At 34.1% G+C, this 16,201-nt stretch overlaps 1 protein-coding gene across 1 annotated transcript in view; it reads right to left on the bottom strand.

Moving 5' to 3' along the window:
• Positions 1-16,201, bottom strand: part of LOC145291110 (uncharacterized) — a 129,705-nt gene that overhangs the window by 75,515 nt on the left and 37,989 nt on the right. Inside the window, exons 13-17 of the mRNA XM_080136626.1 lie at positions 13,632-13,751; positions 10,880-10,999; positions 9,974-10,093; positions 6,590-6,709; positions 2,772-2,891 (exon numbers count right to left, since the gene is read on the bottom strand). Of these exons, the coding sequence (XP_079992752.1) occupies positions 2,772-2,891; positions 6,590-6,709; positions 9,974-10,093; positions 10,880-10,999; positions 13,632-13,751 (600 nt within the window). The remainder of the gene's footprint in view (positions 1-2,771; positions 2,892-6,589; positions 6,710-9,973; positions 10,094-10,879; positions 11,000-13,631; positions 13,752-16,201) is intronic.

The raw sequence follows: 16,201 nt of genomic DNA, 5'->3' as shown, positions 1-16,201 counted from the left end.
TTAACTAGGTAGAATTGTTAAGGGGCCAAAAATGGGCAAAATTGAAAAAAATCGTAAAACATTTTTGTACAGTTTAATGTATTTATAATTTTTACTTTTTAATCGGTTTATATGCGTGTCCCGTTGGTACAGCGGTAAAGTCACGAACGTTGAATGTTTCGGTTTCAATTATAACTTATGACGCATAAATACTTTTCTTTATGTTTGAAATCACTACTCTATGATAATATATACGAAATCTAGACAAATTAAAATATCATATTTAAACGTATTTTGTGACCGGGAAAAGCCGGGCGCTCCCTTCTAGTCCTCTAAAAGAAACGATGAATAGACTAGTGCTATTTCATCTATACGATGAATACTTCTATAATATAAATCTCACCTGTCTGTTTAAATGTATGTATGTTTGTATGTCCACCCAAAACTTTCGACAGAGGCGATGGATTTTCACGAGATTGACATCGTTTTGAAGCGCGATCGTTTGTGCAAGAAATATCGAAAGATTGGATAAAAAAATGAATTCCTTCATCTTCAACTCGCCACTTTTCTACAGGGAGGGGTCGCTTTTTTTCGCCGATATTTTCGAAAGTCCTCGACACTTTTCGATTAACTAGCCTTAATTTACTTAAGCCTACGTTACTTCATGATTGGCGATGGGCGCAACAGCAACGACCTCAAGTTTTCTTTTTACGTTATTTTCCTCCTCCACCTTACGGGTTCGATCCTACTTGCCTACTACCACTTTTTGGTTTACTCAACACACACCTCCTAACACCCAGGCAACACCGGACACCCAGACTAAGCTATAATATAAATCCCACCTGTCTTTTTAAATTTATGTATGTATGTATGTATGCCTAAAACTTGACAGGGTGACTGATTTTCATGACATCGGTATTGTTTTGAAATCGACCCTCTGGATGACAAATATAAAAAAAATTGACTAAAAACATTGATTTATTCACCCATAACTGGGCACTATTCTACAGAGAGGTGTAGCAAAAAATCGTTCCTTCATAACAATTTTGTAAAACACGCATGCGCAAAAAGGGTCTTTCTTGAATTAGTTTAAATAAAAAAAACGAACCAATTCCGCTCACGCGGTCATAGACCAATCATTATAGTAGCAGCGTCGTTATCTTGAGATTGCACGTTGGAGCCGGCATATCGAAAACATTTATTTTCGTTTTTAAAAATTTAATATTGACAAAGGGTTAATTACGCCATTTTGTCGTTCGTTTTTTATTATTTTTCCATCACGTTTGCTATTTTTTGTTTTTCAGATTTTTTGAGAACTTCATTCCCTTATTCTTTATTTTGCATCACGCTCGCTGTTTTTTTTATATAATATTAAAACAGCTTTCTTACGTTCGCTTGTTCTTTATTTTCCATTTTGTTTTGATTTACCGCTCCCACCTCACCACACCGGGGCAACGCCGGGTACCCCCGCTTGTTTTCTATAATATAAATCTCACCTGTCTGTTTAAATGTATGTATGTATGCATGTATGTATGTATGTTTCGCAAAAACTTTCGAAACTGGCGACGGATTTTCACGAGATCGGTAGCATTTTGAAGCCCTATCCGTCGGACAACAAATATCGAAAAATTGGCTAAGACTATTGATTTTTCCACCCTCAACTGGGCACTTTACTTCAAGGAGGGATCGCTTTTTTCGCAGATGTTGTCGAAAGTCATCCCCTCTTTTCGATTGACTAGCCTTAAACCTTCGCCACGTCAGCTTTGGCGATGGACGCAATGGCAAAGACATCACGGTTTTTTTAAAAATTTTTCACGTTCTTTCCTCCTTTTCGGTAGAGGTTCGTGCCTGCCTACTACCATTTTTTTTTTGCTCAACACACACCCCAAACACCCGGGCAATGCCGGACACCGAGGCTAGTATTTGATAGATATAAAAATACAGATGATGTCCCTAATTAATGGTCAGATTTATTAGAATTAACTCTGGGTATGATATTGTGAGTTATCTTGATCTAATATATAAAAGTCACTATGCCTGTCTGTCTGTTTCCTGTCTCAATATTTTAAGCTCTATCTCTTCCGAAACTAAAAGTCAGAGAGCAGTGCTAGTAACCTCAAATGATTGGATTTTTTATGGGCCTTTCGTTTATGGGGTTTTAGCCGGTTAAAATAGTTTTTAAGGGGTCAAAAATGTTCAAAATTGAAAAAATCGTTATACACTTTGTACATTTATTTTAGTTTATTTTTAATCAGTTCATATGCGTGTCACGTTGGTACAGTGGTAACGTCATCAGCTTTGAATGCTATAGTTTTTGTTTCGATTCTAGCTGGTGGCACTCATATACTTTTTCCTTGTACTTTTGAAATTAAGACCCTATAATAATTTATACGAGATCTGGACAAATTAATATATCATATGTAAGCGTATTTTTATTTTACGCTAGTTGTAAATATAGAGGTTGTTACAAAAAAAAAGGAGGGAAAAATAAATTAAAAAAGCAAGATAGCAAAGTGACTCAGCAACACGCAATAACAGTCTCCAAAGATTCTTGTAACCGCAGATATGCGTTTCCCCACGGCCTCGTTTTATGTGATCGAGCGGCGAGATTTGGCACAAATACTGCGAGAGTTTGCTTTACATTGCGAGCCCGCTTAATTTTAAAAGTTGTGCGTGCCGCCATATTGATTTTTTCTTCCCTCCTTTCACAGCTTGATTCCACATGAGGCACACGCGCGTGGGCGCTTTAATAGTAAGCCACCATTTTCCCTACAGAGATTAATTTTATTTACCTTTTTCATCACACTCCATCAGGGTACAAAGGACTTTACCATCACGATCGCAGATGCACCGATTGCACTCGTCCCAGAAGATTTCTTCAGGTTTGTATTCTTTCCCTTTATGCTTACATACTGTGTACAAAAATAAAAAGATAACTTACAAAACGCATTTACAGTTTTATACAATTATCTTTTAAATTTATTAACATTTTTTCTGTTACATTAAATGTTTTCAAAAGACAATATTAATCTCTTAATACAAATTAAATCTTTTACATGATTGATCACAAAATGTACCAGAACATAAAAAGTATTCCCTAGGCAAATGGTTTACAACACCCCACGTCAAATACGGCACAATCACGTTGACACACAGGATCTTGCCAGATAACCGAAATTAAGCAAGGATGAGCTACCAGATAGGTAACCATTTGGGAAGGCTAGACACTCTATGTACCAGCTGCGAAGGTTGGGTGTGGGGTCAGCAGCGTCATCCCGAAAAAAGAACTCCAGCTACAAAAGCATCTACAAAACTGTGGATGGACTATGCCCTCCAGGGGCTCAAGCCTATGGATGAATGGATGGATGGATTGAATGATAAATAGATCCCACGTCAAGAAACTCTGATAAATGTTAATCAAAGAAGCAATCATGAACATTCCGCTACAAATATAATACCTACATAATGGGTATAATACCGAGTCAATATACGTGTATAACGTGTAATAGAGCTGATTTTGGATACAAAAATCATATTTAATAATGTGTTATACAAAAAAATGAATCAGAAAACTGAATTAAGTACATGCCGATTGAAGTGAAAGAAAACGAGAAACTTAACTGAGTATTGATAGACATTGATACAAATAAAATACGAATGAAATCTAGCTAGGGCATGAGGTATATTACGTCGCCATAATCTCTACATGTAGTTCGGAAAAATTTCGGAAAGTTGGACAGAGTATTACATTTCGTTGCCTTAGTCTCTAGATATAGTTCGGAAAAATGTTTTTGAAGTGAAACAAAGAACGGATATAAATACACGAAACTGTAAAATATGGCTAAAAATGTTATTTAGGTTAAATTAAGGATTGATTTGTAACTAAATTATTAATATTATAACAAATTCTTATTGCAAATAATTGATTTGTAACTAAGTTATTAATATCATAACACAATCCTATTGCAAATAAATGATTCAATCTTATAAAAGAACCGTGCAATACAATTGAAACGTAGACATACTGTAAAAAGTAATAAAAGTCATTTTTGTATTAATGGGAGTTTTTCGGACTACTGTTCTCATATTGAATGTCATTTTAACAACGTTTCGGTCGATGCAACCTCCGACCAACTTCAGGTGTATATTGTCGAACTCGAAATCTTTCTGTCGAACTTGGGAATTTGTAAGGAATTTCGAAGGAAGCACGAGTTCTTGTGCGGTGCAGTGGCTAGAGCACTTGGAAAAAATCAGTTGTAAAGTGATATTCTCCCGAAAGTGAAAGGTTTAATCCTCAGTGTGGATCAACGAAAAATACAGTTTCAGATTACTTAATACCTGTATCCAGCCATGGTTGACGGAACGAGAGCATATTACCCCATGAAGTAAGTAAAAAAGGTCGGAGGTTATATCGACCGAAATATCGTAAAAATGCCACTCAAGATGAAAACAGTAGTTCGAATAATCCACATAATATGAATAACCAACCCTCATCTAAAAAAAATCAGAAACGTAAATGTCATTTTGATGGAGAATACACTGTTGTTCACATTTCGTAGGGAACAGGCATGAAGAGGTTCTCTTAATTGTTCATTGCTACATGTATACAAAGGTGCTGAACCAGGAGTATATAGACAAGGATGCTTCACTCTTGAGTGGGAGACTTCCATTTGATGCGGGAAGACAGTGTAGCTGGGAAAGGCTCAAGACTTACTCAAAAATGGATTTAAAAAAATGGCTGGCCTATAAACAAATAGCCAGAGTAGGTTTTGACACTCGTCGATTTAAAGCCCAAACCACCTAGTTTCGGGATGCCAAACCCTGTTGGCATATTGCCTTTACACTGCCCGCCTCAAAAACGTATGTAAATACCTCTATTGAAAGATCTATGGAGAGATGCAGCTCGAAAGATCAACGAGCATATAGGATCATGAACCACCACTGATAACATCAAATGGAAAGGTGACCGTGATCCATGCAAAGATGTACAGGCGGGCAGATATATAAAAAAGACAAGGCTATCAAGCCAGACATGATGATATAGAACGAGCCTGAAAAATACTGCGCTCATTATTGATGTCACTGTATGACCCGACGTGCGCGGCCCCGACATATCGTCGACACCCAACGTCATGTATCGTGGATTTTTCGTTCGACTATTCTTCTTATGGCCGGGTCGTTATTTTCTCGCTGGCGACTGTCGATGGGAATACACGTGGTTTCACAAATGCATAAATATAATAAATCGTGGAACAAAGAAAGAAAAAACACAAACGCTAATGTTCACATGTCAATTATAGACGGCTGGACTTGTGTGTGTGTGTGTCTTTTCCCCGTTCTATCGATGTTACCTTCGTCTCTATTTCTGTTTCACAGTTAACTATAAAAAAAACTCTCCAACTCACATCCACCGCGAAGGACATCTAGTTATCAACTCCCTGTCTCCTCTACGTTGGTATCTGAGGTCGCCCCACCCCGGCTACCAGAAGCTGCCCTTCCCTGTTTAATCTGTAGGTTTCTATTGTCATGTCAACTCTAAAAAGCTCTAAAATACCTACAGATTCATTGTTTGCTACTTCCTATTTATTGTTTCCTATTCCTTTGTCTATTGCCCCCCCCCCTATCAGCACAAAGTGACTCAAGTAAATCTCAGGTCCACTTTATAGTATCACAACTGTCCCAAATGACTATGGCCTTAATAGAGCTGAATGAGAACAGATGAACAAGTATAAGGACCTCAAGAATGATTTAAAAACGACATAGTCTCTGAAAGAGAAAGACATTATACCGGTTGTGATAGGAGCAACAGGCCTAACGAAAAAGAATCTAAAAAAGTAACTGGAAACTATCCCTGCAAGACCAAGCTATAATGAAATACAGTTAGCATCCATAACAAGATTGCAGCCATAAAAAGAACACCATCTACTCAAAAAAGAGCCCTCGGATATAAATCAAAATCATAATGAGATCCAGTGTTAGCTTAAAAAGTTATCAAGTAAAATAAATAAAAAAAGCACATTCATGAACAAAGATTTTAGTTTTAATATATTTTATTTGCCTAAGTAGTAGCTACACGTTTTAACTAACGAGTTGCATTTGGTACATAGTAAGGGGAGATAAACGGGACATATAAGGACTAAGTGTATTCACTGAATACAAAGTGATTTTAATGATACGAATCTTAGTTCATAAATATTAATTAGAATATGTCTAGAATATGTCTAAATATTCTAATGTCTAGTTATAAAATATATTCTCTACAAAATTGTTTTGAAGAGATAAAGATTTCATCTTCAAAGGGGGATAAAGAGTACATTAAGCAAAATTAAAATATCGATCTGGATAAAGTATTCAATCCAAAATAAAATAATCAATAAATGTTTAAAATATATCATCAAAAATATATGCGGTAATTTTATCCCAATTTTTTAAATCCGTAATAGAAATTACATAAACCTATATTAATATTTTGATTAGCATGTTCGATGAATAATGAAATGTTGAAAAATGTGCCAATAGCTTGTACTTTTCAATAGGATATTGATTATTTCTGAATACGATTTTCGGAATTAATTTTATTGTCACTACTGAAATGAAAAAAATTATTTACCTTTTGGAGGACACTCTATTTTGGAACAAATAACTACATCTTTACGGTGACAGTAACACAAATTGCAATCGTCTTTAAATCCTTGTCCAATGTCGTATCCTTTTCCTTTATGCCAACAGTCTAGGCGGGAAAAAACAAAACAAAACAAAATTATAAAAGATATTCACAATTTAATGCAATTTTTGTTACAAATGTATTTGCGTTTTATTTACCTTTACCATGAGTGTTTTAGTTGATAATTTATCTTTAACATGAGTGTTTTAGTTGATAATTTACCTTTAACATGAGTGTTTTAGTTGTCAATGCACACGTCTAGTAACACAACTATTTCATGCATTAAAATATTATTTGAAATCAATTTCCTTATTACACTGCATCAAATAACAGGGATAATACTTCTATGAATACATTTTTGCTATCGTGACTTGTGTCCCACCATTGCCCGGAAATAAGCACCCTTACTCAAGCCCCATGTGTTATGCTACATTTCCGAAGCATTTGGAGTGTCGGGTTTGTGGATGCACAGATATCAGTATTAATATTAAGCTCCCGTTAGGTATAAGGTAAGCTTAAACGTTACGTATATTTTATTTTACCAATAGCAACGAGAAAATGCGTAAATAATATTCATCTCAAATGTTGTTGGAAATGTTCTAATTTGCATAAGTGAGTATTTTCTTTTATAATTTCTGTTGCTTTTTTTTTGCACACAAGAGCGACCGTGAATGTTAGCATCAGTCTTTACAAAGGAAGAGAACTTAAACAAATATTGGACGACGTTAATTGCTTAAACAAAAAAGGAAGAGTAACTATACTCAGTTACCAGAGTAACTCACCTCTACTAACTGACTTTCTGAAAAAGAAAAAATACTTCCAAAACAACCGTTTTTTTTCTTTTAAATACCGACTAAGTATCTCCTTTATTGTATTAAGATTGTTGTCAAGGACAAAGAGTTTTTCCCTTTACAATACAGATCATAAATTCACCCTCCAAACAATTGCCAACAATGTAAACTTTCCAAAAGCTCAGAATACTTTTGAATCATTAGTTATTTGATCGGCGACATTTTCACTTAGAGGGGTGGGTTATCGTTTATCGAACCCCAGAGGATACTCGTGGATAAAGTTTAATGGATATCATATAGACAGTGAAACAACACCCCGATGATCAGTAATGGTGGAACATGGGTGGGGATTACGTATTTAAGAGGGCGGTTCAACGAGAATTTATATTATTGTGGAAAACAACCATGTTACAGTCAGCTGGGAAGCAGTCCACTGTATTATATTCAATAGATGAACAGTTATCGGAAATAAACTTTGTTCATGGAATTTTCGTTTAGTTTTATGCACATATAGAGAGTAAGGGAAATTGTTGACAATTGTTGTATGTAGACGAATATTGTTGTGAACAATTTTTTTACAGAATAAACAATGTGCGTGACCTCCCATGAAAAATGTTGACAGAATAGTAACCTCTCTTCTCGGAGAAAGAAAAAGTAGCAAAATCCTAATTGTAAAAACAAAACTTCTAAACAAAAATTAAAATATTGATCTCGATAAGTTATGGAAAAGAATATTCGATTAAAAATTAGTAACTAAGAAATACTCAAATTCTAATATTTTTTCCAATTCCGATATAATTACAGATTCCATACTAAATTCCCGATTCCGATAAAATTACTGATTTCCATTCTTTTTGAATGTCGAAATATTCAACGATAGAGTAGTTATTTTTCCCGATTACCGTAAAAACACACGTTAAATGTGCAGATATCTTTTCAAAGGTAAAAGCAAACTTGTATGGGTGATCTATATAGATATGTAATTTTTACTGATTCTATAAAATTAATAAATATTTTTTAATTATATCACCAGCGAAAAATTTTGTTTCATACAATATTAAATGAAATGAAAGACAATTTAAAGAATCGTTTTTGACATCGGATTCCGATAGCCCCAATGTTTCAATTTTTCCAATTCCCTATTCCGATTAATCGTCCTAATATCAATATTTACCTAAAAGAAACGGTTGACAGACTAAGGATAATTATATATACCTAGGCAGCATCCTATCATCAAAAGCCAACATAGATGATGAAATACAACACCGTCTCAGCTGTGCCAGTGGGGCTTTCTCAAGGCTAAGGAAGAGAGTATTTGAGAACCGTGACCTTCTGGCAAAGACCAAAATCATGGTATATAAAGCTGTCTTGCTGCCCACTCTTCTCTATGGATCGGAGACCTGGACCACATACAGGAGGCACGTAAAAACCCTGGAGACGTACCACCAAAGATGCCTCCGAAAAATCCTCAGAATTAGTTGGAAGGACCGACGCACCAACACCAGCGTCCTGAGTGAGGCTGACATTCCCACTATCACCGCTACTGTTGCTCAACGCCAGCTCAGATGGACTGGTCATGTTGTCCGAATGCCGGATCTCCGCCTCCCAAAACAGATTTTCTACTCTCAGCTTGTTGACGGAAAGCGTGCCCAGGGTGGCCAAAAGATGAAGTATAAGGACAACATCAAAGCAAATCTAAAGCGGTTTCACATGGACCTTAAGACATGGGAGGACGTGGCTGGGAGCAGGTTGGCATGGAGGAGCGCTGTCCACAAAGGTGCTGCGCTTTATAGTAGTGACCTAAATAAAGCTGCTGAGGATAGGCGCAAGCACAGAAAGGACAGATTATTAACCAGACACACCCAACCCTACCCCACCACCACTACCTTTATCTGCCCAAATTGCACAAGACAAATTGGGTCTAGGATTGGGCTCTATGCTCACCTGAGGACCCACAGAAGCCACAACGGAGGACAGTCTTACTCGGACACGAGTGACCGCCGATGATGAATTATATATAAGATAAGCGTGTGTGATAAATTTTGAAATAACGAAAAATTTGCGAACAAATTGTTGCATTTAATAGTCTAAGTATATAGATCACTCTGGGTGAAAACTACTCCCATTATTTCTGATTATCACCAAGGAAAAGGAAAATACAGACACGGATAACGTATGTAATCGAAGAAATCGATTGAAAATCCAATTATTAAGAAGATACTCATAGCAAAGCGTAATTAAGTATTTACATTGTTTTTTTAAATTTCTATTAATCTAAAAAAAAAAGGCAAATAAACTGACATCTTATACATCTCTCTCTTTCTCTCTCTCTCTCTCTCTCTCTCTCTCTCTCTCTATATATATATATATATATATGTGTGTGTGTGTGTGTGAGAGAGAGAGAAGGGTGCGTTTTAGGAATATAAACAATGCAGATAAACCAGTAAATTAAGCGTTGTATTTAACAGAATATTCATTATCTATGAACATGTTATTTTTAGTTCTGTTTGTTGTTAATAGATAGATGAATTTTATTTACCTTTTTGTTCACAAAATCTTAGGGTACAAATGATTATGTCGTTACCAGCGCAGACGCAAGAATTACACTCATCCCAGAAGCCTTCTCCATATTTGTACTCTTTTCCTTTATGCAAACATCCTGCGAACAAAACAAAGTATAAAAATTACAAAACATATAATTTTACACAATCATCTTTTTGAATTCATTCAGCTTTTTAATGTTACTTTTTTCAAAAGATAATTTTATGTTTTTAATACATATCAGTTCTATTATAATACAGTTTTATCCTTGTTTGTTTGTTCACAATTTGGTTAATATATATAACGCAAACAATGTTTCAAAAATAAATTTTAATACTGAGAACGGACTATTATATGCACATTTATCTCAGCATAATTTTTATATATATATAGTGTCTGCTAAAAAAACTCAAATGTTTCATTTAAATGTTAAAAGCGGACGTATTTTTACAAGTTTTATGGACCAACCTCGTGGTTTTTAGGAAGTGCATTGTTTTAGTGGTAAATCCTCTGATCATCATGGCAGGAATAGTATAAATGTTGGTAAGAGGGTTTCTAATGAGTGCGTTATTCAATAAAATTTTTAGAGACTTCAGGAGCAGCACTTAACCGTGGCCTCTACCAACCTCCAGCCAAGTCCAATGAGGAGGATTGCATTTCAAGGCGTATAAAGGATCATACGTGAAGCAGACAGTAAAACACAATCTATACTCATTAGTGAGTACATAACACGCGATAAATATCGAACAGTTTCGAAATTTACAAAGGAAACTAGATAAAGGTATGATTTTATTTTTATTGTAATTTTTTTTATAAATATCACACTTTTGATAAATTAGAATTTTAAAAACAGTATTAGTTATCGATGACTTCATGGTTGCTATATGAAGTCATGCTCATTTACCTTTTAGTGGACAGACTCTTTTGGTACAAACAACTTCACCCTTACGAAGGCAGACGCAGTCATTGCAATCGTCTTTAAACTTGTCTCCAATGTCGTAACCTTTTCCATTATGCCAACAATCTGGGTTGAAAAAAAAAAGACAAAAAATACAAAACATATTTAAATACGATTTTCTATAGATCTGTGAATTTATTTAGTTTTTATTTTGTCAACTTAAAATGTTATATCCTAACACAAATCACATCGATTTCTAATTGTTGGGTGTGAATTCTACGTGAAATCATAAAATTTTAAATATATTCTTTGTCCGTATAGATCGAAGTTTCATCACTGTTTTAAAACACGACAACGAATCTATAAAATTTGTAATATGTTTTATTACAAAATTTATGATTTCATTGTTATGTTTATAAACAGTGATAAGACTTCGATCTATACGGATAATCATAAACGCCGACCCTAAAACATAACTAAAGTTCCAATCAGAATCCGCTTGAAGTAAATAAAATAACGCAGTATTAGAACGTGATGTGAGTTAAATTATTCTGTGCATCAATTGACTATCATTATAAATGATTGACTCGATGAATGGAATATATTAATTTCTATTTTCATCCATGATGTTTTATTTTCATGAGTAATCGGTGTTTCAATTTATTATTGATTTATACAATCTATGCATATTCGGCTATTGTTTATTTCCTGCCCCAAGAGTTGAAATACTATAAAACAGATAGTAGGAATATGTATTATGCTTCATTATAAATGTTTCTATATGCCGTAAATCAGACAAAGCTGGATAAACACTAAACATGGTTTTGTTTCTTTTTCTCAATCCTTTATCTACAATAAATGAGATTAATTGTTAATTATTTATGTGTTTTCTTCTCAAAACTCCATTTTCTTAAGAATAAGTAAAAAATAGAACAATAAGTTGCATGTGGAACATCTTAATCGAGTGTTATCTGCCTCACAAAATACTACATTACACCATTAATATCTAACGAGGAACTGAAATTCAATTTAAAATCATTTCAATATTTAATTCATTCAAAGTACAAAGATGTGCACAACTAATTCATACATTGTTTTGTTGGTGGTCAACTTCTTTTACATCGCAGCTTTCATGCTTTTTCTTAGGCGTTGTTAGTCTTGTCACTCTGCACTTTTGAACGAGTTGCATCTATGATATCTTCAGGGGGTGAAACGAATGTCTTCCGACGTCAAAGTAATTCATTACATATTTTTCACTAATACGAACCAAGAAATGAAAATCCAATGTTTTATTTCACCGGCTTTTGGTATCTTTTAATCATTGATACTCTGGTCATCATGGTTTAGTAAGCCCCACCCTGCTTATTAATCTCTACTAAGACAAAAATAAAATAAAATTAAAAAATTAACACAAAGGTTCTACAAATACCAACCTGGTATAAATATACAAGTTCTTTTAGTTTAATTTTTATTAGTTTTTTTCTAATCTATGATTATTTTGATCAACATATCATTCTTAGTACGATTTTAAAAGTTAAGTTACATTTTTACTGCGCTGTCTTTTCGTTAAATTCGACAAATATTGTGAGCCGAGTTGAACAAATAGTAGTTTCTTGTCAGCCAAGAAAAAAACAAAACTCCCAACAAAATCGTTTGTTAGAAAAATATAAAAGTATTCTTTTATTTCTCGTTTCGTGCAGTCGGTAAATAGAATGGAAGTTGCGCACTCTGACTGGAAACGCATGTGAGTCCTCTATCTATATTAACCTGTTCTCTCACAGGTGTTTAACCCCGGCAGTTGTGAAGTCAATTACTTGACCTACTCACCCCCGGCGAAGTCAGTTTACACAGGTCTGCCCTAACAACTCGGTATTTTAGCCTTCCGTCCGCCTGTGTATGTGTGTGACAGTTTCAACACGTGCCAATATTAGCAATAAAGCATTTTATAAATGCAGTTTATCTTCACAAATAAACGATATGATTTTTCAAATGTATCTTGATTAGCCAACCTAAGTTTTTGAAATATGAATTTACAGGGAAATTTACAAAACTGTACCTTACTAAAAGTGTACCCAGTTTTACCAATGATTATATCATTGCATTCTTCTACATAATTAAAAGCTACTTAACATCTACGAAAATCACTAAGACAAATTTAAATATCTGCCCGTAAAATATGATCGGAATTCATGCTTAAAAACATAACGACATTGAAATCTAATTAAGTATCTACCTTTTTTTGAAAACCTGTTAACCTCAAAGGGATTACACTAGTTTATATGCAAACACAAAAACTCCAAATATATTCATTGGCTAATATATAAAATCAGAGCAATGTACGCCGATTTTTTTTACATAGGCATCACCACTTATCAAGGCCAAGAGGCCACTCTAGGATAAGGGTTAAAGAGTATACAGTAGAAATTGGACAATATAGTAATCGTTAATAATGGAAATTCGGTAAATTTGTTAACTTATATGGAACGGTTCATCAAAAACTTGTTTACATTAGACTTGAAGACAACCATATTGTAGTCAGCTGAAAAGCGGGAAAACGGAAGATAATTCCACAGGCGTGCAGTTCTAAGAAAGAGTTTGAAATTCGTGACAGAAACAGCACAAAATTATACTTTATATTTTTATGAGCATGTTTAATGAACATAAAAATACAGATAAACTCGCGAAGGAATCATAGGTTTTCATGGGATATTGGTTTTCGAAGTTATCTTATGTCAATGCAAAGATCAATTTTATTTACCTTTGTGTGAACAATCTCTTTCAGTACATCCGACTGCCCCGTCAACATGACAGCTGCATTTATTGCAATCGTCCCAGAAAGTATCTCCGTATTCATATTGTATTCCTTTATACACACACACTGGATACAAAATAAAAATAAAAAAATAAAAAAACACAATTAGAATTTTATACACTTATTTTTATCAATTTATTCAGGTTTATTTTGCTAATTTTATTTTTTTAAAACATTTATTATATCGTCATACAAATCACATCTCTTTATAATTCAAGACAACATAATTGAACTGCAAGAAAACGAAATAAAAACTATATAAAAACGCGTTGCACACATGACTCAAGGCATCTCTTTCGGTTTTCAAGCAAAAAAAAAAAAAAGCTGATGAATGTTATCGAAAGAAGTAATCATGAACATTTTCGCCGAAACATATAACACGTTGGATACAAAATCATATTTAATATGTGATGTAAAAATATCGGAATCGGGAAAACTGAATTAAAAATGTAAAAATTAAATAAAACATAAAACACGTCGAATCTTTTTGTCGCCATAGTTTTTAGACATCTCGTGAAACAGACGGACGATCAGGAAGTAACATACGAAACAGTAGAACGTTACCAAGAAAAAAATTCAAATTAAAAATCAATATTAATAAAATTAATGGTTGTTTTCTCATTAAAGTATTGAGAAAATGAGTTATTACTTATTGTTTTGAAAAGACAATATTAAGTTATAACACAAATCATATCTTTTCATCTAACGTAGTACACTTTTTCTTTAACGGTGTCATTACATTTTAACTGACCCAACATGTTGTAGATTGTCACAAGGAACATAAGAAAGGGAAAAGCTTAATTGACTTTCTTTTTTTAGTAACAGCCTTTATATATAATATTTGCAACAAGGCATTTTTTCTTTAAATATTTAAACAGTTCATTTCTCCTTTTCTGCACTTTTCGTCCCGGCTGTGATGTTACTCGTGGGTCTCAAACACGTCTCGAATTCCAAATTTTCGAAGACTCGTGTCGCGAACATGTCCTTTTTCCGCTCTTTCATGTCTCGAATACGTTCTTTCCCGCTAACTCGTGCCTCTAGCACGTCTTGAATCTTATATGTCTTCAACACGTTTCGAATACGTCTTTTCCAAACACGTGTGTCGTTTTAATCTCTTCTGTGACGTCACATCGCGTAGCCGGCTTGGTCATTTGCATATGGCTACTGCTAACCCAGCGTCGATGGCTCTGTTACATTCATAATTCAAGAAAATCCTATCAGAACTGTACGAGAACAAGATCACCAAGTAGGCGACGCCCTTTTCTCTCCTCTGTAACCTTTTTTCCCCACAAAAGATACGATTAGCGACCTATTTGCGTTATCCCATTTTGAAAGTCCTTATTATTATTATTATTATTATTATTATTATTGGTTCAAAAAGCGAAATACGCAGTTTTCATTAAAAAATATATTTTTTTAGGCTGTATGTAAACAGCCTGACAAAATATCCGCAAAAAAGGAAATGTCAAACTATTGGAACATTTTCTATGTTAAGGTTGAGCGATCATTTTCTTATAAAAAATTGAACGAGTAATAGACACTCACTTCTTTCACAGTTAACGGTAAATCCACATATATAAGCGAATTGTTTTTAAAATTTAAGGGTAGGAAAATATTAGGTGGGGCATTGTTTTTACTTATTCAAAACATTCTTTTATGTTTTAAGTTAAAAATAGTGGAGGATAGCTTTACGCAAGTGTTTGCCGTAGGTAGACGGCCCTTTGATCTCCAAGAAGTTCGACTAAAGAATAATCGGAAATAAATTAACTATTAATCATGATATTTAATAATCAATTAAACCTAACCCATGATATTTAATAATCAATTAAATCTAAATCATGATATTTAATAATGTACTGATTATATCTGAGATTGATCTTTAGAGTTACTCTGATTGTTCATTAGCAGAGTGACCCGACGTTGCCCGGGATTGAATGATAATCAACGAATATTGCACACGTCCATATTTTTATTGTCATAGAAATCGGTAAAATCGCTAATTTTTTAATCCAATCCATTGATTGTCTGCTCTAATTGGGTACCCATCGCGATGAACTTGGATGAAGTTTGAAATGCCTCTCGCAGTGACTTCGTTTAAAGTTTAAAATGTAAAAGTCAAGTATCATGCTTCAGTTGTGCTCAAACAAAAACATTCATTTCGAACGCACCCTTGTCATATCAAAGAACTTAATGTTGATTTGATATACCTGGCACTACTGGTTGTGCGCGGATAATGGCTTAAATTTAAGTTTAAAATGAAAAAGTAACATTTTGAAATTGTGCTTTAAACAGAAACATTCATTACGAACACGCCTCTGTCATATCAAAGGATCTACTTGCTTTTATATATTGGTCCTTTTAGCTTGTATGGTAATAAAACTTCTGCAATGCACATGGGATTTTAGGCTGTGTAAGATGTTAACTTTGGTCAAAATCGTCTGTTCTTTCCTTCATTGGATTATTTCGATTATCGATTACCGATACTTATTGAAGATATTCCAACACAAATCCTATCT

This window comes from Euprymna scolopes, chromosome 12, assembly GCF_053919585.1.
Source record: "Euprymna scolopes isolate OS-2025 chromosome 12, ASM5391958v1, whole genome shotgun sequence".
Classification (NCBI taxonomy): domain Eukaryota; kingdom Metazoa; phylum Mollusca; class Cephalopoda; order Sepiida; family Sepiolidae; genus Euprymna; species Euprymna scolopes.
The sequence above is the reverse complement of the archived record's forward strand: the minus strand, read 5'-3'. Positions and strand labels throughout refer to the sequence as shown.